Source organism: Perognathus longimembris, unplaced genomic scaffold (genome assembly GCF_023159225.1).
Source record: "Perognathus longimembris pacificus isolate PPM17 unplaced genomic scaffold, ASM2315922v1 HiC_scaffold_5458, whole genome shotgun sequence".
NCBI classification, from domain to species: Eukaryota; Metazoa; Chordata; class Mammalia; order Rodentia; family Heteromyidae; genus Perognathus; species Perognathus longimembris.
The window spans coordinates 35,237-57,267 of record NW_025960887.1 but is presented as its reverse complement, the minus strand read 5'-3'; the positions used below and the strand labels follow the sequence as shown (position 1 = coordinate 57,267).

Sequence of the window (22,031 nt, the reverse complement as noted above, 5' to 3'; positions counted from 1 at the left end):
GCAGCCTCCGCGGGCCCTGCGTGTGGGCTGCTGATAGAGGTTTCTTCTTGCCAGTCTAGGTTGGTAAAGAATGAGGTGCCATACCTCCTCTGGACTATCAAAAGGGATGTCATCGACTACCACAGTCTGAGCGGAGACCAGATGCTAAACCACTATGGGAAGACTGCGTCCTTCACCACTAAGGTGGGTGGGAGGCTCTGGGGCTTGGTCCCAGGCTGCAGAGGCCGTGCAGATGCCTGGGCTGGTGGGGGCCGTGGCTTCTGGAGGCCGACTTGCCGCTAGGAGCCATCCGGGCTGGTCAGCCTCGGTCTCCGTCTGCCCAGGAGCCTGCGCACCGCCCACGGGTGGCGCTTTCCCAGAAGCCCAGATCCTAGGGCCCTCTCTGCCGTGCTCCGGGGCCCTGGGCGGTGCTGGGGACGGGAAGCCCCTGGCTTGGAGCACACCAGCCAGGCCAAAGAGGTCCCGGGGGCTGGAGCCGGCCGCCCACCGCGGTCCCTGCCCTCGCTGTCTGCAGATCGGCCTGTGTGTGAACATGCGGAACTTGCCGTGGTATGTCCAGGCCAACCCGGATTCCTTCTTCCCACGCTGCTACGGCCTCTGCACCGAGAGCGAGAAGCAGGAGTTCTTGGGTGAGTGGCCGCAGCTCGAGGTCCTCTCCCTGCCTGGGCGAGGACAGTGCGGAACCGCTTTGGACAGTACTGGAGAGGTAGACCAGAGGCAGCGAGGCTGGTGGAGTCTGTGGAGATGGGAGCTCCGTCTTAGCTGGAGGAGCGGGGGGAGGCTCCCGCTGCTCAGGCCAGGCCAGACCCGAGCCTGGCCCTGCAGGGGGTACAGCGGACGCAGCTGTGTTCCGCCTGTGTGCCGGACACAAGCACTGGAGGACTTGGACACCAGAGTGTGCAGGGCGTCCAATGCCCCTGAGATGGAGGTGGGAGATGCCGCAGGGGCCTGGAACATTCCTTGGGCCTTACTGGGATAGTCTGTGGAGTGGCCTAAGGTCGGAGGGCCAGGACAGGGCCTCGGCTGGGAGGGAGTAGCCAGGAGGGAAGGGGACATGTGGACAGGCAGGTCAGACCGACTGTAGTGCAGCAGTGGGGCCTCTGCAGGGCTGCAACACTGGGCTGGGGGGGGGGGGGGCGCAGGGAGCCCCGTGGGGCCCTGCCGCGTGCCCAGTCCCCAGCTCCAGAGGGGGCAGAGGGGGCCGAGGCCTCACTGTCCTTCCAGACGACTTCCGGCGCACGGTAGCTTCCAGCATTCTCAAGTGGGTGGTCAGCCACCAGAACCTCAGCAGAAGCAAGTTCAAGAGTAAAAAGGAGGAGCCCAAGACCAGTGACCCCAGCCTCAGGAAAGGTGCGGAGCAGGCAGGGCAGGGCCCGCAGGTTGGGGGCCGCGGGGGGCCGCGGGGTGGGGCCCAGCTGCTCCCGGAGAGGCACCGGTGTGTTTGGTTATCGTGAGCCCCTGCCCCGCTGGGGCTGTGGGCCTCGGCCTCCCCACAGCCCTGTTGGCAGAGCTGACGCAGCGCTGAGGTTCCGCCCACACGCAGCTGGGCTTTTCTTACGGTAGGTGTGCTGTGGACATCATTCCTTCATTCCATGCAAATATCTTCTACCAGGCTGTGGTTTTTCTCCCCAGGATCTTTTAGCAATGACTTTTACGTAGAAGATTCTGTTTATTTATTTATGTTTGCCAGTCCTGGGCCTTGGACTCAGGGCCTGAGCACTGTCCCTGGCTTCCTTTTGCTCAAGGCCAGCACTCTGCCACTTGAGCCACAGCGCCCCTTCCAGCTTTTTCTGGTTATGTGGTGCTGAGGAATCAAACCCAGGGCTTCATGCATGCTAGGCAAGCACTCTACCACTAAGCCACGTTCCCAGCCCTAATTTTAATTTAGTCTAATTTATTAATAATTTCTTTAATGAATCAAGCCTTTAATGTTGTATCTACAAAAGTCAACAAGAGCTGGTCACTTGTGGTTCACTTCTGTAAGCCTAGCTGCTCAAGAAGCTGAGATCTGAGTCTTGTAGGAAAGTCCATGAGACTCTTATCTCCAAAGAAGCACCCAAAAATCCAGAAGTGGAATTGTGGCTCAAGTGGTAAAGCACTAGCCTTGAGCAAAAAAAAAAGCTCAGGGACAGTGTCCAGGCCAAGTTCAAGCCCCAGAACTGCCCCACCCCAAAAGTTAACAACAAAAAAAGTCACATGATTTTCTTCTAGTTTTATTTTCCTTGAAGTTTTGTAGTCTTCCAAATCCTTTTGAAGTTAGTTTTTGAGTGTGTTTTTTGGCACGTCACTGCCAGTTGCCCAGGTATCATGGGTGGAAAAGACTCACTTTGCTCTGCTGCTCATCTCGCTTGCTCCGCAGAGCGTGCTCAGTGGGCTTGCGGGGGCTTCTTTGGACTCTGTTCTGTTCCTTGCATCTTAATCAGGGCCGCCAGATGTCTTGATGTCCTCCAACTTTGTTCTCTGATACTGAGTTGACTGTTCTTCACTTGGCTCCTCCATAAAACGTTAGAATCCGTTTGTTGATATTCACAAATTAACTTTCTGTAATTTGGATGGGACTGTGTACAGACAAGGTTGGGGAGCGTTGACACCTTGATAACACTGAGTCCTTCCTATCCAGGTATGTGGAGTATGATGACATTGGGAATGTGCCTCATGTCTCTATTTGTTTAGATCTTCAATCCTCTTTACCAATATTGTGATTTTTTCATATAGATTATATACATCTGTCTATCTATCTATCTATCTATCTATCTATCTATCTATCTATCTATCATCTATATCATTTGGGGAAGTGTCAATGTAAATGGAATTCCAGGATTTTTTTACTTAAATTGCTCATTTACTACCATGAAAGAAAGTGGTGAGCTATTATTTCTTGAAGTTTGTTTAGTTCTTTTGGGTTTTCTACATAAACAATCAGGTTATCCATCAATAAATATACTTTTTTCCCCTTCCCAAACTATGTACCTTTCCTAATCTTACTTCATTCACTAAAATTTCTAGTATAATGTTGAAAGGTGTTGTGACATGAAACCCTGCATGTGAGCCCTGGAGTAGCGTGCTGTAGGCACAGGACTCAGTGTGTGTGAGCACTGGAGTAGTGTGCTGTAGTCACAGGACTCTGGGTGTGTGTGAGCCTGGAGTAGCGTGCTGTAGGCACAGGACTCTGGGTGTGAGCACTGGAGTAGTGTGCTGTAGGCACAGGACTCAGTGTGTGTGTGAGCACTGGAATAGTGTGCTGTAGTCACAGGACTCAGTGTGTGTGTGTGAGCCCTGGAGTAGTGTGCTGTAGTCACAGGACTCAGTGTGTGTGTGAGCCCTGGAGTAGTGTGTGTGAACACAGGTATAGTGTGCTGTAGTCACAGGACTCAATGTGTGTGAGCCCTGGAGTAGTGTGCTGTAGGCACAGGACTCAGTGTGTGTGTGAGCACTGGAGTAGTGTGCTGTAGTCACAGGACTCTGTGTGTGTGAGCATTGGAGTAGTGTGCTGTAGTCACAGGACTCAATGTGTGTGAGCCCTGGAGTAGTGTGCTGTAGTCACAGGACACAGAGCGTGTGGGAGCACTGGAGTAGTGTGCTGTAGTCACAGGACTCTGTGTGTGTGAGCATTGGAGTAGTGTGCTGTAGTCACAGGACTCAATGTGTGTGAGCCCTGGAGTAGTGTGCTGTAGTCACAGGACTCAATGTGTGTGAGCCCTGGAGTAGTGTGCTGTAGTCACAGGACACAGAGCGTGTGGGAGCACTGGAGTAGTGTGCTGTAGTCACAGGGCTCGGTGGGTGTGAGCACTGGAGTAGTGTGTGTGAGCCCTGGAGTAGTGTGCTGTAGTCACAGGACACAGAGCGTGTGTGAGCACTGGAGTAGTGTGCTGTAGTCCCAGGACTCAATGTGTGTGAGCCCTGGAGTAGTGTGCTGTAGTCACAGGACTCAGCGTGTGTGAGCACTGGAGTAGTATGCTGTAGTCACAGGACTCAGTGTGTGTGTGAGCACTGGAGTAGTGTGCTGTAGTCACAGGACTCAGTGTGTGTGAGCACTGGAGTAGTGTGCTGTAGTCACAGGACTCAGAGCGTGTGTGAGCACTGGAGTAGTGTGCTGTAGTCACAGGACTCAGAGCGTGTGTGAGCACTGGAGTAGTGTGCTGTAGTCACAGGACTCTGTGGGTGTGAGCACTGGAGTAGTGTGCTGTAGTCACAGGACTCAGAGCGTGTGTGAGCACTGGAGTAGTGTGCTGTAGTCACAGGACTCTGTGGGTGTGAGCACTGGAGTAGTGTGCTGTAGTCACAGGACACAGAGCATGTGTGAGCACTGGAGTAGTGTGCTGTAGTCACAGGACTCTGTGGGTGTGAGCACTGGAGTAGTGTGCTGTAGTCACAGGACTCAGTGTGTGTGTGAGCCCTGGAGTAGTGTGTGTGAACACAGGTATAGTGTGCTGTAGTCACAGGACTCAATGTGTGTGAGCCCTGGAGTAGTGTGCTGTAGGCACAGGACTCAGTGTGTGTGTGAGCACTGGAGTAGTGTGCTGTAGTCACAGGACTCTGTGTGTGTGAGCATTGGAGTAGTGTGCTGTAGTCACAGGACTCAATGTGTGTGAGCCCTGGAGTAGTGTGCTGTAGTCACAGGACTCAATGTGTGTGAGCCCTGGAGTAGTGTGCTGTAGTCACAGGACACAGAGCGTGTGGGAGCACTGGAGTAGTGTGCTGTAGTCACAGGGCTCGGTGGGTGTGAGCACTGGAGTAGTGTGTGTGAGCCCTGGAGTAGTGTGCTGTAGTCACAGGACACAGAGCGTGTGTGAGCACTGGAGTAGTGTGCTGTAGTCCCAGGACTCAATGTGTGTGAGCCCTGGAGTAGTGTGCTGTAGTCACAGGACTCAGCGTGTGTGAGCACTGGAGTAGTATGCTGTAGTCACAGGACTCAGTGTGTGTGTGAGCACTGGAGTAGTGTGCTGTAGTCACAGGACTCAGTGTGTGTGAGCACTGGAGTAGTGTGCTGTAGTCACAGGACTCAGAGCGTGTGTGAGCACTGGAGTAGTGTGCTGTAGTCACAGGACTCAGAGCGTGTGTGAGCACTGGAGTAGTGTGCTGTAGTCACAGGACTCTGTGGGTGTGAGCACTGGAGTAGTGTGCTGTAGTCACAGGACTCAGAGCGTGTGTGAGCACTGGAGTAGTGTGCTGTAGTCACAGGACTCTGTGGGTGTGAGCACTGGAGTAGTGTGCTGTAGTCACAGGACACAGAGCATGTGTGAGCACTGGAGTAGTGTGCTGTAGTCACAGGACTCTGTGGGTGTGTGAGCACTGGAGTAGTGTGCTGTAGTCACAGGACTCAGTGTGTGTGTGAGCCCTGGAGTAGTGTGTGTGAACACAGGTATAGTGTGCTGTAGTCACAGGACTCAATGTGTGTGAGCCCTGGAGTAGTGTGCTGTAGGCACAGGACTCAGTGTGTGTGTGAGCACTGGAGTAGTGTGCTGTAGTCACAGGACTCTGTGTGTGTGAGCATTGGAGTAGTGTGCTGTAGTCACAGGACTCAATGTGTGTGAGCCCTGGAGTAGTGTGCTGTAGTCACAGGACTCAATGTGTGTGAGCCCTGGAGTAGTGTGCTGTAGTCACAGGACACAGAGCGTGTGGGAGCACTGGAGTAGTGTGCTGTAGTCACAGGGCTCGGTGGGTGTGAGCACTGGAGTAGTGTGTGTGAGCCCTGGAGTAGTGTGCTGTAGTCACAGGACACAGAGCGTGTGTGAGCACTGGAGTAGTGTGCTGTAGTCCCAGGACTCAATGTGTGTGAGCCCTGGAGTAGTGTGCTGTAGTCACAGACTCAGCGTGTGTGAGCACTGGAGTAGTATGCTGTAGTCACAGGACTCAGTGTGTGTGTGAGCACTGGAGTAGTGTGCTGTAGTCACAGGACTCAGTGTGTGTGAGCACTGGAGTAGTGTGCTGTAGTCACAGGACTCTGTGGGTGTGAGCACTGGAGTAGTGTGCTGTAGTCACAGGACTCAGAGCGTGTGTGAGCACTGGAGTAGTGTGCTGTAGTCACAGGACTCTGTGGGTGTGAGCACTGGAGTAGTGTGCTGTAGTCACAGGACTCAGAGCGTGTGTGAGCACTGGAGTAGTGTGCTGTAGTCACAGGACTCTGTGGGTGTGAGCACTGGAGTAGTGTGCTGTAGTCACAGGACTCTGGGTGTGAGCACTGGAGTAGTGTGCTGTAGTCACAGGACTCAGAGCGTGTGTGAGCACTGGAGTAGTGTGCTGTAGTCACAGGACTCTGTGGGTGTGAGCACTGGAGTAGTGTGCTGTAGTCACAGGACACAGAGCATGTGTGAGCACTGGAGTAGTGTGCTGTAGTCACAGGACTCTGTGGGTGTGAGCACTGGAGTAGTGTGCTGTAGTCACAGGACTCAGAGCGTGTGTGAGCACTGGAGTAGTGTGCTGTAGTCACAGGACTCTGTGGGTGTGAGCACTGGAGTAGTGTGCTGTAGTCACAGGACTCAGAGCGTGTGTGAGCACTGGAGTAGTGTGCTGTAGTCACAGGACTCTGGGTGTGAGCACTGGAGTAGTGTGCTGTAGTCACAGGACTCAGAGCGTGTGTGGAGCACTGGAGTAGTGTGCTGTAGTCACAGGACTCTGTGGGTGTGAGCACTGGAGTAGTGTGCTGTAGTCACAGGACTCCGTGGGTGTGAGCACTGGAGTAGTGTGCTGTAGTCACAGGACTCTGTGTGTGTGAGCCCTGGAGTAGTGTGCTGTAGTCACAGGACTCAGTGTGTGTGTGAGCACTGGAGTAGTGTGCTGTAGTCACAGGACTCTGGGTGTGAGCACTGGAGTAGTGTGCTGTAGTCACAGGACTCAGAGCGTGTTGTGAGCACTGGAGTAGTGTGCTGTAGTCACAGGACACAGAGCGTGTGTGAGCACTGGAGTAGTGTGCTGTAGTCACAGGACTCTGTGGGTGTGAGCACTGGAGTAGTGTGCTGTAGTCACAGGACTCAGCGTGTTCGTGAGCACTGGTGTAGCACACGCAGTGGCCGGCGTGTAGGCAGCAGGGACGTGCAAGGAAGCAGGGAGCTGGGCGTCCAGGTGGGGTGCCCCCCGAGGGCACCGTCGGTGGTGATGGGCAGCTCCCTGGCGATGGACCTGCAGGAGCGCAGGAGTCGCCCGGACAGGAAACGGTGTCTGCCCGTGACCAGAGGGGCCCTGCGGTGGGCCTGGGGGGCAGCCTCTGTCCCCTTGATGGAGGCCACGCTCCAGAACCTGCCTTGGGTTTCAGATCCGATAACACTGACAACAGGTTCCGGGACCTCCCGGGCCGGCTGGTGGACGCGGCGTGCAAGGTGTGCCAGGCCTACCTGGGGCAGCTGGAGCACGAGGACATCGACAATTCGGAGGAGGCCACCAAGCACCTCTCAGAGGCCGAGTGGAATGACTTGATCCAGCAGTACTACTCCCTGGTCCAGTACGACACAGCCAGGGCTCCTCGGTGCCAGAGCTGGACGGAGCCCCCCGGGGTCGGGGGCTGCCTGGGCAGCGAGCCTGGGTGCGGGGGTGTCTGCCTCTGGTGTTGGGGCGCCTGTGTGGCTGCCGGGGAGCTTCTGCCGATCTAGCGGTACCCAGACCCTGTGTTGTCCATCTCCCGGGGCCCGGTGGGCTGGGGGGGGCGCGGGACAGCCCTCCAGCCCTGTGCCTTCTCATCTTGCTTTCAGCGGTAATGCTTTCATCTCCAATTCGAGAAGCTACTTCTCACAGTGCAGGCTCTGCTGAGTAAAATCACCTCTGTGAACCCCCAGACCGAGATCGACGGGTTCCGGAACATCTGGATCATCAAGCCAGCCGCCAAGTCCCGGGGCCGAGGTGAGTCCCAGCACAGGGTGCTCTCGTGGCTGTGGCGCCCGTGGGAACACAGATGGCGGCGGCCTTCTCCGTGCGGGGAGGGAGGTGTGGCCTCTGCTGAGCCGATGGATGCCAAGGCTGCCTGGGGCTCAGATCCCAGCGGGGTTGAGCCCCACCAGGCGTCCGTGCCTTCAGTGCAGGCTCCCTGCCGAGTGCTCAACTGGGGCTTGTCCATTCTGTCAGCTTTCCTGGCCAGTATTCCCGAGTCACTGCCTGTGGCGTTCTTTTGTATTGCCAAGGTTAGATTCATCAGCTGGTGTGTTCTAGCCTCTAAGGTGGATGGAGCGCTCTGACGTCAGCAGCTCAACTCCTATTCCTCTGGTCCATTGTAGAACTCACTCGTGCAAACCGGACTCTAGGTGCGTCCTGGTGGCCTATGCCTGTCATCCTGGCTATACATGAGGCTAAGATCTGTGGATCACAGTTCAAAGTCAGACTCAAACAGAAAAGTCCCTGAGACTCTCATCCCCAATTAACCAGCAAGGAAAAAAAAGAAAGGAGTGGCTCAAATGATAGAGCCCTATCCTTGAGCAAAAAAAGCCAAGTGAGAATTCAAGGCCCTGAGTCCAAGCACAAAAGAGAGAAGGGGGAGAGGTAGGGGAAGAAAAAGAGAGGCAGAAGGAAGGGAAGGGAAAGGAAAGGAAGGGAAGGGAAGGGAAAGAGGGAATGAAAGAAGGGAGGAAGGAAGGAAGGAAGAAAGGAAGGAAGGAAGGAAGGAAGGAAGGAAGGAAGGAAGGAAGGAAGGAAGGAAGGAAGGAAGGAAGGAAACGAAAACCAGGTTCTATCTTGGCAGCTGGTCCTAAACACCTGTGAATTCTTGTCTGTGGTGTGCTCACCACTCTGTTTGGATTTTCTGCCATTTCTCCTCAAATTGCAGCCATGACTGTAATTTTTGCTGATAAGGGTTATATGTGTTTTCTAGTCTGATTCCTGTCTCCAAAGAAGTAACTTGTGGTTGCATTTTTTTTTTCAGTTTTCCTATGAGGGATTTTTTTTTTTTTTTTTTTTTGGCAGTACTGGGGTTGACCTCAGGGCCTCGTGCTATATACACTTCCAAACCCCGTGAGGAAAAAAAACCTCCTCTTTACCTATGCATTAAGTGCTAAGCTCATTATTCCAGACTTCCCTGCCCAGTAATAAATGCTTCGGAGCTATGAACTTTTCCTATGTGACTTAAGCTATAACCTTCCCTTTTTGCAGAATGTTGTTTTCCTTAATTTTATAGAGAGCTTTAGTGTGGATAGTCTGCTTGCCTCTTAAGTTGCTGGATTCCAAAGAGTTTTCACACTTCACAAGTGATTTGTGTGTGGTTTTAAGGGTCTCTGTTAATGTGTCGTTTCATTGCATTCCTTCCTGGACACGTGTGTGGCCCTCTCCTGGTGCCCACAGACGCTCGGGGCTTCCCTCTGCTCTGCCCGGTGCCCTCCCTCTGCTCTGCCCGGTGCCCTCGCCCTGCCGGCCCCGGGCTGAGCCTCTCCTGGTTCCCACAGACGCTCGGGGCTTCCCTCTGCTCGGCCCGGTGTCCCCGCCCTGCCGGCCCCGGGCTGAGCCTCTCCTGGTTCCCACAGACGCTCGGGGCTTCCCTCTGCTCGGCCCGGTGTCCCCGCCCTGCCGGCCTGGGCTGATCCCATTCCTGTCCCCAAGAGCCTCTGTCTCCTCCCAGCCACCAGGCAGTCCCTTCCTTCCTGCTGCAGACACCTGTGCCCCAGGACGCCCCACAGAGAGGCCAGCCCTGCTGCTCGGCCCACTGCACCTCTCTCCGTGGGGGGCTGCCTGCGCCCTTTCCCGTCCCTGGAGGCCCGGGGTGCAGGGCCGGGTGGCCTGCAGCATGTGGTTGCAGTATTCTGAGCATTCTCTCCAGGCACGGTCACACCTTGATGTAACTGAGGACGGGAACTCAGCGGGCGCTGCAGGCGGAGCCCGCCTCCGGCCTGTCTTAGTCAGAATTGTCCAGATGGTGCCCCAGATCTCAGCAGCTCTGACAGTTTGCTGGTCCCCTGTGCTTGCTGTCCACTGCAGGCAGGTCTATGCAGGTGGCAGGGGTGATCTACCAGTCAGGGCCTCCGCCTGGGCTCGCATTCCCAGGGCTCCAGGGTTGTCGCGGCAGACAGAGGAAGGTGGGCGGGGGGGGGGGGGTCTTGCTGGCACGCAGTGCTGCATCCCTGCAGTTCACGGCATTCCAGCCCTGCCTCCCGGCTCACTCCAGGCCGTGCGGCCTGGCTGTGTGGACAAGGGCAGCAACGGAGAGCCTGCTTCCACCTCCATCCTAGCCCACCCCATCACACAGTCCCTCTTTAGTATAAGCCGTCGCTGGACTAAAGGCCCTGCCACCGGGGCTCCTGTCCCCTTGCTCCTGTCACACCTGGCCGCCAAGTCTTGGGCCGAAGCCTGGGCCCCATTCCATGTCTCTCCTGGTTCTGGGTCCTCTAGGTGTGAGGAGGGCAGGCGTGTGACAGGATTAACTGACAGGGACCAGCACTGACCACAGCCCACCCACCGAGTGCCACTGACCACAGCCATCCACCGAGTGCCCGGCACTGACCACAGCCCACCCACCGAGTGCCCGGCACTGACCACAGCCACCCACCGAGTGCCCGGCACTGACCACAGCCCACCCACCGAGTGCCCAGCACTGACCACAGCCCACCCACCAAGTGCCCAGCACTGACCACAGCCCACCCACCGAGTGCCCAGCACTGACCACAGCCCACCCACCGAGTGCCCGGCACTGACCACAGCCCACCCACCGAGTGCCCAGCACTGACCACAGCCCACCCACCGAGTGCCCAGCACTGACCACAGCCCACCCACCGAGTGCCCGGCACTGACCACAGCCCACCCCACCGAGTGCCCGGCACTGACCACAGCCCACCCACTGAGTGCCCGGCACTGACCACAGCCCACCCACTGAGTGCCCAGCACTGACCACAGTTCACCTGCAAAGTGCCAGACACTGACCACAGCCCACCCACCGAGTGCCCAGCACTGACCACAGCCCACCCACCGAGTGCCCAGCACTGACCACAGCCCACCCACCGAGTGCCCAGCACTGACCACAGCCCACCCACCGAGTGCCCAGCACTGACCACAGTTCACCTGCAAAGTGCCAGACACTGACCACAGCCCACCCACCGAGTGCCACTGACCACAGCCATCCACCGAGTGCCCAGCACTGACCACAGCCACCCACCGAGTGCCCGGCACTGACCACAGCCCACCCACCGAGTGCCACTGACCACAGCCCACCCACCAAGTGCCCAGCACTGACCACAGCCCACCACCAAGTGCCCAGCACTGACCACAGCCCACCCACCGAGTGCCCGGCACTGACCACAGCCCACCCACTGAGTGCCCGGCACTGACCACAGCCCACCCACCGAGTGCCCAGCACTGACCACCAGCCCACCCACCGAGTGCCCAGCACTGACCACAGCCCACCCACCGAGTGCCCGGCACTGACCACAGCCCACCCACCGAGTGCCCAGCACTGACCACAGCCCACCCACCGAGTGCCCAGCACTGACCACAGCCCACCCACCGAGTGCCCGGCACTGACCACAGCCCACCCACCGAGTGCCCAGCACTGACCACAGCCCACCCACCGAGTGCCCAGCACTGACCACAGCCCACCCACCGAGTGCCCGGCACTGACCACAGCCCACCCACCGAGTGCCCAGCACTGACCACAGCCCCATCCATCAAGTACTGCCTGCCACGCTGCCTTCTGGCTCTGCGTTGGTGCCAGGGGTGAGCTCAGCATGGCCTTTGCCACCCTATGCCAAGCCGGCCCCCCCGCTCTTGCAGACATCGTGTGCATGGACCGCGTGGAGAACATCCTGGAGCTGGTGGCTACAGAGCACCCAGCCACCAAGGACAATAAGTGGGTGGTGCAGAAGTACATCGAGACGCCGCTGCTCATCTATGACACCAAGTTTGACATCAGGCAGTGGTTCCTGGTCACAGACTGGAACCCCCTGACCATCTGGTTCTACAAGGAGAGCTACCTGCGCTTTTCCACACAGCGCTTCTCCCTGGACAACCTGGACAGGTCAGTGAGCTCCAGGTCCCCGGCAGCACCTGAGGCCTGGGGTGTGCAGAGATGAGGGACCCCGACTGCTCGCCACTCGGTACACTTGAGATCCCGACACCACCAAGGTTTCCGGGGGCCCCAGGGCCATCTGGGCTCAGACACTCAGGACAGGGTGTCCGGCTGGGACAGACCCCACCTCGCAGGCAGACAGGGAGACCCCGGTCTGAAGCCTTGGCAATGAGCTAAGGTTTCTGGCCAGCCTCTCCTGAGAAGGACCCCCTCTGATGGTTTTCTGGCGGTCACCCGGGGTAGCCCTGGGGCCTTTGCGTGAAGGTCAGTCAGAGGTTCAGCAGATTTTGCTGGGGCAGCAGCCCCGTCTGCAGTCACACCTGCCAGGTCGCATAGGGTGCAGTGGTGAGATGTGGAGCCTCTGGTCTCACCTGTGTGCTGCCGCTGGGTCTCCTGTCCAGCTGGGGCCAGTGACTCATGAGTGTAACCCTAGCTACTCCAGAGGCTGAGACCTGGAGGGGCACTTCAAAGCTAGCCGAGCAGAAAACTCCATGGTGAGACTCACGCCTGCCTTCCTTCCTTCCTTCCTTCCTTCCTTCCTTCCTTCCTTCCTTCCTTCCTTCCTTCCTTCCTTCCTTCCTTCCTTCCCTCCCTCCCTCCCTTCCTCCTTCCCTCCCTTCCTCCTTCCCTCCCTCCCCCCCTTCCCTCCCTCCCTATCTATTTATTTACTTTGGTCCTGGGACTTGAACTCAGGGCCTGGGAGCCGTTCCTGAGCTCTTTTGCTCGAGGCTAGCACTCTGCCACTTTGAGCCACAGCGCCTGGCCACCGGGAGACATGCATTCTGCATCCTAGGCCGGGCGGGGTGTGTCCTGCCTGCGCTCAGCTGTGGCAAGGGGCCTGGACCTTCTCGTCTGCGTGGATGAAGGGCTCGCTCTACTCGGTGGGGCCGGGAACGCTGGCCCATCCCATGGCTTTTGCACTCCAGCTTCCTCCCACTGGTTACCAGCCCCTAGCCCCCGGCTCTGTGCCCAGCAGGTGGGACCCTGCCCTGTCCGGTTTTCTGGTGGTTAATTGAAGCTATGAGTCTCACAGGGACGTTTCTGCCCCAGCTGGCTTTGAACGGTGATCCTCAGATCTCAGCCTCCTGAGTAGCTAGGATAACAGGCGTGAGCCACCAGTGCCAGGCCTGAGTCTCTATCTTTTTCTTTTTAGTTACAAAATGCTGTCAGTTTTTAATGTTAAAAGTCCACTTTAGACATTGCTTTGTATGCATATTTCAGAACCAGCAAAGTGAACAGACTGTACCTCAAAAGTATTTACTTAGTGTTTCATTTTAATTTGTATTAACACTGTTTAAATTAAAGCCAGATAATTACACTAAATTCCTTATTATCTTTTCCAAGGAAATTAGCTGGCATTTTAAAATAACTTTAAACAACATATATTTTATAAGCTTGTCTCCCAAAGGAGCTCAGGTAATAATTTAGAAGGCAATATCTCTTCACAATTTTAATTGTTCTCGGAGTAGAGTAAAAATAAAAACATGCCAATACAGCCTAGAAAGGCTTAAATATTCAGGAAGTATTTTAAGCTCAACTCTTCATAACTCAATATACTTTTAGGGTTTTCGTAAGATTTAAATAGTTTTTAAGAGATGAGCTCACTGCAAATTGTTAATTCAGTATAGTTACCAACTTGATATTCCTGAGGTAAAATGACTATAACATGCTAATAAGCACAGGATCGAAGATGCTATTACTGAACTGGGGAAAACAAATGAAATCCTAGACTAGAAGGGGAAGAAAGTAAATACATCTCTCCTCCAACTCTAGGTAGGCAAAAGAAAAAATCATGATTTGCAAAAGGACAGGCCATAGGTAATAAAAAAAACAAAAAACAAACAAAAAAAAAAAAAACACAAATGGGCTGGGAATATGGCCTAGTGGCAAGAGCGCTTGCCTCCTACACATGAAGCTCTCGGTTCGATTCCCCAGCACCACATACACAGAAAAAGCCAGAAGTGGTGCTGTGGCTCAGGTGGCAGAGTGCTAGCCTTGAGCAGGAAGAAGCCAGGGACAGTGCTCAGGCCCTGAGTCCAAGGCCCAGGACTGGGCCAAAAAAACCCAAAAAAAACAAACAACAACAAAAAAAACAAATGATCTACTGAAAAGTTGTAACAGTACAAAAGTTGTAACAAACAGTACAAGAAATGTATCCAATGCCTAACGTATGAAACTGTAACCTCTCTGTACATCAGTTTTATAATAAAAACTTAAAAACAAAAAAAAAACAAATGATCTACTGAAAAGTTGTAACAAGTATATGATCAAATTGTTTTTTGAGACTTTTGAGGTACAGCGTTAATGTTACAATATTTTTAAATAAAATATAGACTGTTTTATCAAAAATACTTATACATTCTGTTACAATATATTGCTTTTTCCCTCAGTTACTGCCAATATAAAATCTGGATCCAGTGGCCCAAAATGCACAATGCACTTAATGTAAATGCTGTAGTTTGAGGTGTCTGCTTGGCCACTGTACAAAAGTGATGAATTAGTGAAATTACATTTACGCCTACAACACAGAATACATTACAACCTGTACGTATACATGTTCACAGCATGTATGTACAGAAAGAAAACCAAGCTATAGCTCCCTGCTACAGCAGACACAAGAGTAAGATGGACCAGGGTGATATATGTAGAGTGCATATCAAAAAAGGGATATTCAGGTTCACTGATTTTGGGAGAAGATATGCTGAGTCTCTATCTTAATCAGAAAAAAAAAACAACCTGGCAGGGAGGCACGGCTCAACTGGTAGCATGCTAGCAGTAAGCAAAACATGCTATGCAAGAGTGTTTGAGGTCCAGTATAGGCACAGAAATGAGAGGGGTTGTGCCCTACTGGCGTGCACAGGTGAGAAAACGGGCTCAGGAGGTTGTTACTAATAGGGAGCCTCTGGTGTGTCCTAGCCCTGCCATGGTGTCCCCTCCACGGAAGGCCCCGGACTGAGGGCCTCAGCTGTGTCCCTAGCCCTGCCATGGTAGCTAAGGGGCCCAAGAATGCTGATCACAGAGCCAGGGGTACTCTGTCCCACTAGGCCTGTTGAAGCTGCCCTGTGCCAGGCCAGGCCTAAGTTCCTGGGGACTGGCGGGGCACGGCAGGCTGCCCGTGGCCTCAGGGACTCGCTCCCCACAGTGCCATCCACCTGTGTAACAACTCCATCCAGCGGCGGCTGAAGAATGACAAGGAGCGCAGCCCCCTGCTGCCTGGACACAACATGTGGACCAGCTCACGCTTCCAGGAGTACCTGCAGAAGAGGGGCCGCGGGGCAGCCTGGGGCAGCATCATCTACCCGTCCATGAAGAAGGCCATCACCAACGCCATGCGCGTGGCCCAGGACCACGTGGAGCCCCGGAAGAACAGCTTCGAGCTCTACGGGGCGGACTTCATCCTCGGGCGGGACTTCAAGCCCTGGCTGATTGAGATCAACTCCAGCCCCACCATGCACCCGTCCACCCCGGTCACCGCCCAGCTCTGCGCCCAGGTGCAGGAGGACACCATCAAGGTCGTCGTGGACCGGAAGCTGGACCGAAACTGTGACATCGGCAACTTTGAGCTTCTGTGGAGACAAGTGAGTGCCATCCCCCAGCGGCCGGTCCTGGGTTGGGCCAGGGGCCCCACGTAACCACTCTGCTTCCCGGCCACCGGGAGACATGCATTCTGCGCCCTAGGCCGGGCGGGGTGTGTCCTGCCTGCGCTCAGCCATGGCAAGGGGCCTGGACCTTCTCGTCTGCGAGAATGAAGGGCTCGCTCTACTCGGTGGGGGCCCGGGAACGCTGGCCACCAGCCAGGATCGCCCATCCCGTGGATGACCTTCCTCCCTCTTGTTACCAGCCCCCGGCCCCTGACTGTGCCCAGAAGACGGGACCCCTCCTCAAGGAAGCTTAGAGGCCACTAACCCTACCCCCCTCCAGGCCCTTGGGGTGTCCTCCATAGCTGGACCTCCTTTAGATGAGGCCTCCTCGTCCTGCGGACTCCCAGAGGACTAGGCCACGAGACAGGTGAACTGCTGTCTCTGGAGCCCTGACCTGCCCGTCGGGCCCTGGGCCATGGGCGGCCAGGCTGTGGAAAGGAGCACCCTGCAGCCATCTGAGCAGTCAGGAGGCCTGGCCAAGGCCTCCCTCTCGGGCCCTAGGTCTGGATGGCAGAGCCCTGGAGAGGGCGTGCGGATCCCTGAGCATGGGCCCCCTGCAGGCCCGTGAGCTTCCAGGGGGTCTGTGCCAGCCCCGGTTGCTCCTACCGAGTCAGGGGACCCTGACCTGCCACCTCCTCTTCCAGCCTGCGGTGGAGTTGCCCCCGTTCAGCGGTCCGACCTCTATGTGGAAGGAATCAATGTGAGCAAGGCCAAGAAGCCCACGCCCCACCTCACCACCTTCAACTTAGACATGCTCCAGAGGCACAGACTCTTAAGGTGCAGGGCTCCTGGCCCAGGCCGGACTCGGTAGGGGGACCGCCCGGCCCAGCCCCGCAGGAGGACTGGAAACGGGAGAATTCAAGGGCTTCCTCCAGCTGGACGACACTTGTGCACCAGCCGGTGGAGAGGAGCTGTCGAGCAAGACCCGCCCACCTGCGCCCTGCCTGTAACCACCCACGTGCAGACAGTAAGGCCTCCAAAAGTGGCCTGGCCAAAGCCCGGCTCCCCAAGGCCTTGGATCCAAGCCTCCTGAGCGTGCACCCCCTGGTGCCTGTGCTGCAGTCGGTCAAGACCATAGGGAACGCCTTGTCTCAGCTCCCCAAGGCACCAGGTAAGGGCGGGGGGGGGGGGGGGACGGCTGGCTCGGCTGGGGCTTGGGGTCCTTGCAGTCTCGGGTGGCGGCCAGCCCGCTGAGCCAGCTGGCAGGAGTGGCGCCGTGGGGTCCTGGGGCACCATCTGGTGGGCCTCTCCGCAGGACCCCTCGGTGGGGGAGGGCGGGGCGCTGAGCGGAGTCCCAGCCGCGCCAAGGACGGGGCGTCAGGGAGGCCGGCAGGCACGTTGTCCTCTGCAGGTTCTGGGGATGCTGATGCGTCCGTGGCACCGGGTGAGGTGACGGGGCCCGTTGGTGCCCTGGGGCTCCCCGGGTGCCTGGAAGCCAGCCGCAGGCCATAGAGGCTCAGGTCGCGCCTCAGGTGCCATCCCCTCCCGGGGCACTCGCTCTGTCTGTCTGTCTGTCTGTCTCTGTCTTCCCCCCCCCCCCCAGTCTGGTCCTGCACAGCCCTCCCTGCCCTCCTACGTGCCTTCCCTTGGGTGGTGAAGTGTTCCAGGGTCGGGGGCCTTCTGCTGTTCTGGCCCCAGGGCCTGGTGCACAGCAGGTGTTGGGCATTCGCTGGACTTACAGAGGTTCCCGCAGCCCGGGGGACCTGGGCAGGGGACCTCGTGCCCCTGCGGTCAGGCAGTGCCTTGGACGATGTCCCCCGGCCCTCGTCTGGCCTGTGTCAGGTCTGCTAGCCCCACGTCAGGCTCTCAGAGCACCGGGGGCTTGCAGCTGGTCAGCAGACTGCGCGGTTCCCCCTCATCACCCATCTGAAGCACCTGTGGTCAGGGCCGCCCCTTCCACGAGTCTCCTTCTCCACCAACCCCCTCGAGGGACTGAGCTCTGTGTTCATGTCTGTACACTGAATATTATGACTGCATTCACCCACCTTGCCCCCTCCTTTTGACTGACCACCCCGCCCCTAGCTCTCTCCTTTACAACATGTTTCAGCTTCCTGGCATTCATTTTGTTAAACTTCAGAAGAGTTACACCATTGCGATTTTCCTCTGAAAAGACAGAAATTTATTTCTCATTGTCCTGGACAGGAGGCTGAAACTGGGGCGTCAGCAGGCCTGTGCTCCTCTCCTCGTAGGGCTCGGAGGAGAATCCTCCTGTTCCACCGATCCCGGGGCTGGTGATGGTGCCACCCTGCGTCTGTCTGCACGCGGATTCCCTCCGTGTCACTGTCTTCAAATCTCCCTTTTATGAGGCCCGCCCTATTCAAACATATCCTCGTTTATTGGTTACATTTGCCAAAAAAAAAGGGGGAGGAGGCTATTTTCAAGTGAGGAAAGTTCTAGTTAGGCATGTACTTGGGGGCCCCACTTTACCGAGTGTTCGAGTGCAGCCCAAGGCCTGTGTTGACTGGCAACCTGACCAGCATCCAGCGGATGGCCAGCCCGGCATGCGCTGCTCTACTGAGTGCTGACAGACGCCCGCCCCACCGAGTCCCTCCCACTGCACCAGCTAGTGAGGGGAAACCAGCCATGTTCAGACATCTGATTTCCTCTCTTGGGGAGCTGCCCGTTGACTGGTCTCACTCTCCTCCATTGACAGCAGTGTCTATTCTGGACCCTTCCTTTTTGTCCCATTGTATCGCAAATGCCATCTCCTACCCTGGACTTGTCTTTTTACTTCTTTTTTTTCCTTTTTGGTGGTCCTGGGACTTGAATTCTGGGCCTGAGTGGTGTCCCTGAGCTTCTTTGGCTCAAGCTAGCGCTGTGCCACTTAGGGTTTTTTTCTGGGCAGTTTATTGGAGAGGAGAGTCTCGCGCACTGTCCTGCCTGGGCTGGCTTCCAACCACGACCCTCAGATCTCAGCCTCCTGAGTAGCCAGGTTACAGCCTTGGGCCCCTGGTGCCTGGCTGGCTTTTTACTTCCTCTTGATGTCTTAGCTGTGGTCAGGTTCGCGGGCTCTTTTGGTTGCCTACACTTCTCTTGTGGTATTGACATTGCATCGCCTATGGCCTCTCTCCAGACTCTCTGGAGGCTTTGCTCCTGTCTGTCTGCTATTTTTGCCAGCACTTGTTCATCTCTGGTGGGGGCCGGCAGTGTCAGGGCGGGGCTGTGTTGGCCGTGGGCAGGGTCCGCATGGGGCTGTGGGGGAAACGGGTGTGGCTGGCGGTGGGCGGAGTCTGCCGGAGCAGGGGGCTGTGGGCGGGGCCTGATCATCAACAGGCGGGGTCAGGGGTGGTGGTGGCGGCGGTGGGCGGGGCCGGAGGTGGGCGGAGTCTGCCGGAGCAGGGGGCTGTGGGCGGGGCCTGGTCACCAACAGGTGGGGTCAGGGGTGGTGGTGGCCGCGGTGGGCGGGGGCCGGCGGTGGGCGGGGCCGGCGGTGGGCAGAGCCTTGCTGGAGCAGGGGGCTGAGGGCGGGGCCTGATCACCAACAGGCGGGGTGGGGGGGGGGTGGCGGCGGTGGGCGGGGCCGGCGGTGGGCGGGGCCGGCGGTGGGCGGAGCCTTGCTGGAGCAGGGGGCTGAGGGCGGGGCCTGATCACCAACAGGCGGGGTCGGGGGTGGTGGTGGCGGCGGTGGGCGGGGCCGGCGGTGGGCGGGGCCGGCGGTGGGCGGAGCCTTGCTGGAGCAGGGGGCTGTGGGCGGGGCCTGGTCACCAACAGGCGGGGTCGGGGGGGTGGTGGCGGCGGTGGGCGGGGCCGGCGGTGGGCGGAGCCTTGCTGGAGCAGGGGGCTGTGGGCGGGGCCTGGTCACCAACAGGCGGGGTGGGGGGGGTGGCGGCGGTGGGCGGGGCCGGCGGTGGGCGGAGCCTTGCTGGAGCAGGGGGCTGTGGGCGGGGCCTGGTCACCAACAGGCGGGGCCGGCGGTGGGCGGGGCCGGCGGTGGGCGGAGTCTGCCGGAGCAGGGGGCTGTGGGCGGGGCCTGATCATCAACAGGCGGGGTCAGGGGTGGTGGTGGCGGTGGGCGGGGCCGGAGGTGGGCGGAGTCTGCCGGAGCAGGGGGCTGTGGGCGGGGCCTGGTCACCAACAGGCGGGGTCGGGGGTGGTGGTGGCGGCGGTGGGCGGGGCCGGCGGTGGGCGGGGCCGGCGGTGGGCGGAGCCTTGCTGGAGCAGGGGGCTGTGGGCGGGGCCTGGTCACCAACAGGCGGGGTCGGGGGGGTGGTGGCGGCGGCGGGCGGGGGCGGGGCTGCGGGCGGGGCCGGCGGCGGGCGGGGCCGGCGGCGGGCGGGGCCGGCGGTGGGCGGGGCCGGCGGCGGGCGGGGCCGGCGGCGGGCGGGGCCGGCGGCGGGCGGGGCCGGCGGTGGGCGGGGCCGGCGGTGGGCGGGGCCGGCGGTGGGCGGGGCCGGCGGTGGGCGGAGTCTGCCGGAGCAGGGGGCTGTGGGCGGGGCCTGATCACCAACAGGCGGGGTCAGGGGTGGTGGTGGCGGTGGGCGGGGCCGGCGGTGGGCGGAGCCTTGCTGGAGCAGGGGGCTGTGGGCGGGGCCTGGTCACCAACAGGCGGGGCCGGCGGTGGGCGGGGCCGGCGGTGGGCGGAGTCTGCCGGAGCAGGGGGCTGTGGGCGGGGCCTGATCACCAACAGGCGGGGTCAGGGGTGGTGGTGGCGGTGGGCGGGGCCGGCGGTGGGCGGAGCCTTGCTGGAGCAGGGGGCTGTGGGCGGGGCCTGGTCACCAACAGGCGGGGTCGTGGTGGTGGCGGCGGTGGGCGGGGCCGGCGGTGGGCGGAGCCTTGCTGGAGCAGGGGGCTGCGGGCGGGGCCTGATCACCAACAGGCGGGGTCGGGGGGGGGTGGTGGCGGCGGTGGGCGGGGCCGGCGGCGGGCGGGGCCGGAGGTGGGCAGAGCCTTGCTGGAGCAGGGGGCTGTGGGCGGGGCCGGCGGCGGGCGGGGCCGGCGGCGGGCGGGGCCGGCGGTGGGCGTGGCTGAAGGCGGGCGGGGGCGGGGGCGGGGCCGGCGGTGGGCGGGGCCGGCGGTGGGCGGGGCCGGCGGTGGGCGGGGCCGGCGGTGGGCGGAGCCTTGCTGGAGCAGGGGGCTGTGGGCGGGGCCTGGTCACCAACAGGCGGGGTCGGGGGGGGTGGTGGCGGCGGCGGGCGGGGGCGGGGCTGCGGGCGGGGCCGGCGGCGGGCGGGGCCGGCGGCGGGCGGGGCCGGCGGCGGGCGGGGCCGGGGCGGGGCGGGGCTGCGGGCGCGGCCGGCCGTCCTGCGGGGCGGTCCCTGCCGGCTCTCAGCACCCTTCTCCCCGCAGCGGCGCTGCCCGGGGACCTCCGAGCGCCCTGCCTGGTGTGCCGGGGCTCGGTGCCGCCGGCCGGGCCCTGCAAGCGCTGCCGCTCCTTCTGCGCCTCGGTGCTGCAGGGCGTCTCCTTCGTGCCTCTGGGCAGCGCGCAGCCCGGCAGTCCGTGGAGCCCGTGACCAGGACCAGGACCAGGACCAGGGCCGGACCGAGGCGTGCCAGGCCCCCGCGGCCCCGGAGCGAGGATCTGGGAGACCCACGCGTAGATGAGGGACCTTGTATACAGAGCTATTTTAGAGAAATTGCAGTCGCCACTGCGGAGTTTCTTTAGGAGCCCCGCCCCGCCCCGCGTCCGGGCTCCGCGGGGAGCGCCCCCACCGCCCGCGCCCGCCCAGCGCGCCCCCCCAGCGCCCCCCTCCGCCCCCGCCCGCTCCCCCGCCGCGGTGGGTCAGCACGCGCGGCTCCGCTGGCCGGGGCCCGCCCTGGGCGGGCCGCCCCTCCGCGTCCACCGCAGGTCTGGGGGCCCCCCGGTGGTTAGGGGGCGCGGTGGAGACCCCAGGGGTCTCGGGGCTTAGGCTGGGGGTGCTGCCTGGGGACAAGGGGGGGCTGACGTGGGTGGACACTGGGAGGGCAGCTCGTGTGTTGGGAACTTGGTCCCCAATGTAGCAGTGTTGAGAGGGACCCCTGGCAGGATCCTGGTGAACCAATGAGTCCTTTCTTGGGTTAGGGAGTTAGCACGGTGTGGCTTTGTGAGGAGAGCCAGCTCACTCTGACACGCTCGCTTGGTCTCCCCCGCGTGGCACTGTCCTCGTGTCAGAACCAGGCCCTTGGTGCCGTGCCTTGGCGCTGGCTGCTCTTGCCCTCCCGCCTTCCAGAACCCTGAACCAAATAAACCTCTGTTCTTGGTTGCCCTCTGCGTATTCAGTTGTAGCCACAAGAAAGGGCTTGTCCAGGGTCTCCATCCCCAGCCTCCTGCGACAGGATGGACTCCCCAGGCCAGAGTCGTGAAGGACCAAGGCAGGCGCTGGGGGGCCAGGGCTAGCTCCTCCCCCTCCCCTCTCCCCGTGGCTTTGGACGACCTGCAGCCCCATTCATCATGACACCGGGATAGTAATTCTGAAGGGCAGGTGTGTCACCTGGCAGGTGGA

The 22,031-nt window shown here is 59.4% G+C and overlaps 1 protein-coding gene across 1 annotated transcript; it reads left to right on the top strand.

The window, feature by feature from the left end:
- Positions 1-54: 54 nt before the first annotated feature.
- LOC125345272 (protein monoglycylase TTLL8-like) lies at positions 55-21,062 on the top strand (the record flags this gene model as incomplete). The annotated part of the gene is given in 15 exon segments (XM_048337491.1): positions 55-183; positions 515-629; positions 1,225-1,357; positions 7,253-7,438; positions 7,686-7,729; positions 7,732-7,833; positions 11,677-11,920; positions 15,114-15,549; positions 16,257-16,284; positions 16,287-16,365; positions 16,410-16,723; positions 16,868-16,996; positions 17,251-17,342; positions 18,730-18,928; positions 20,899-21,062. Coding segments are annotated over 15 exon segments (2,394 nt in total), but the record flags the coding sequence as incomplete, so codon positions are not given.
- Between the last annotated feature and the right edge of the window lie 969 nt (positions 21,063-22,031).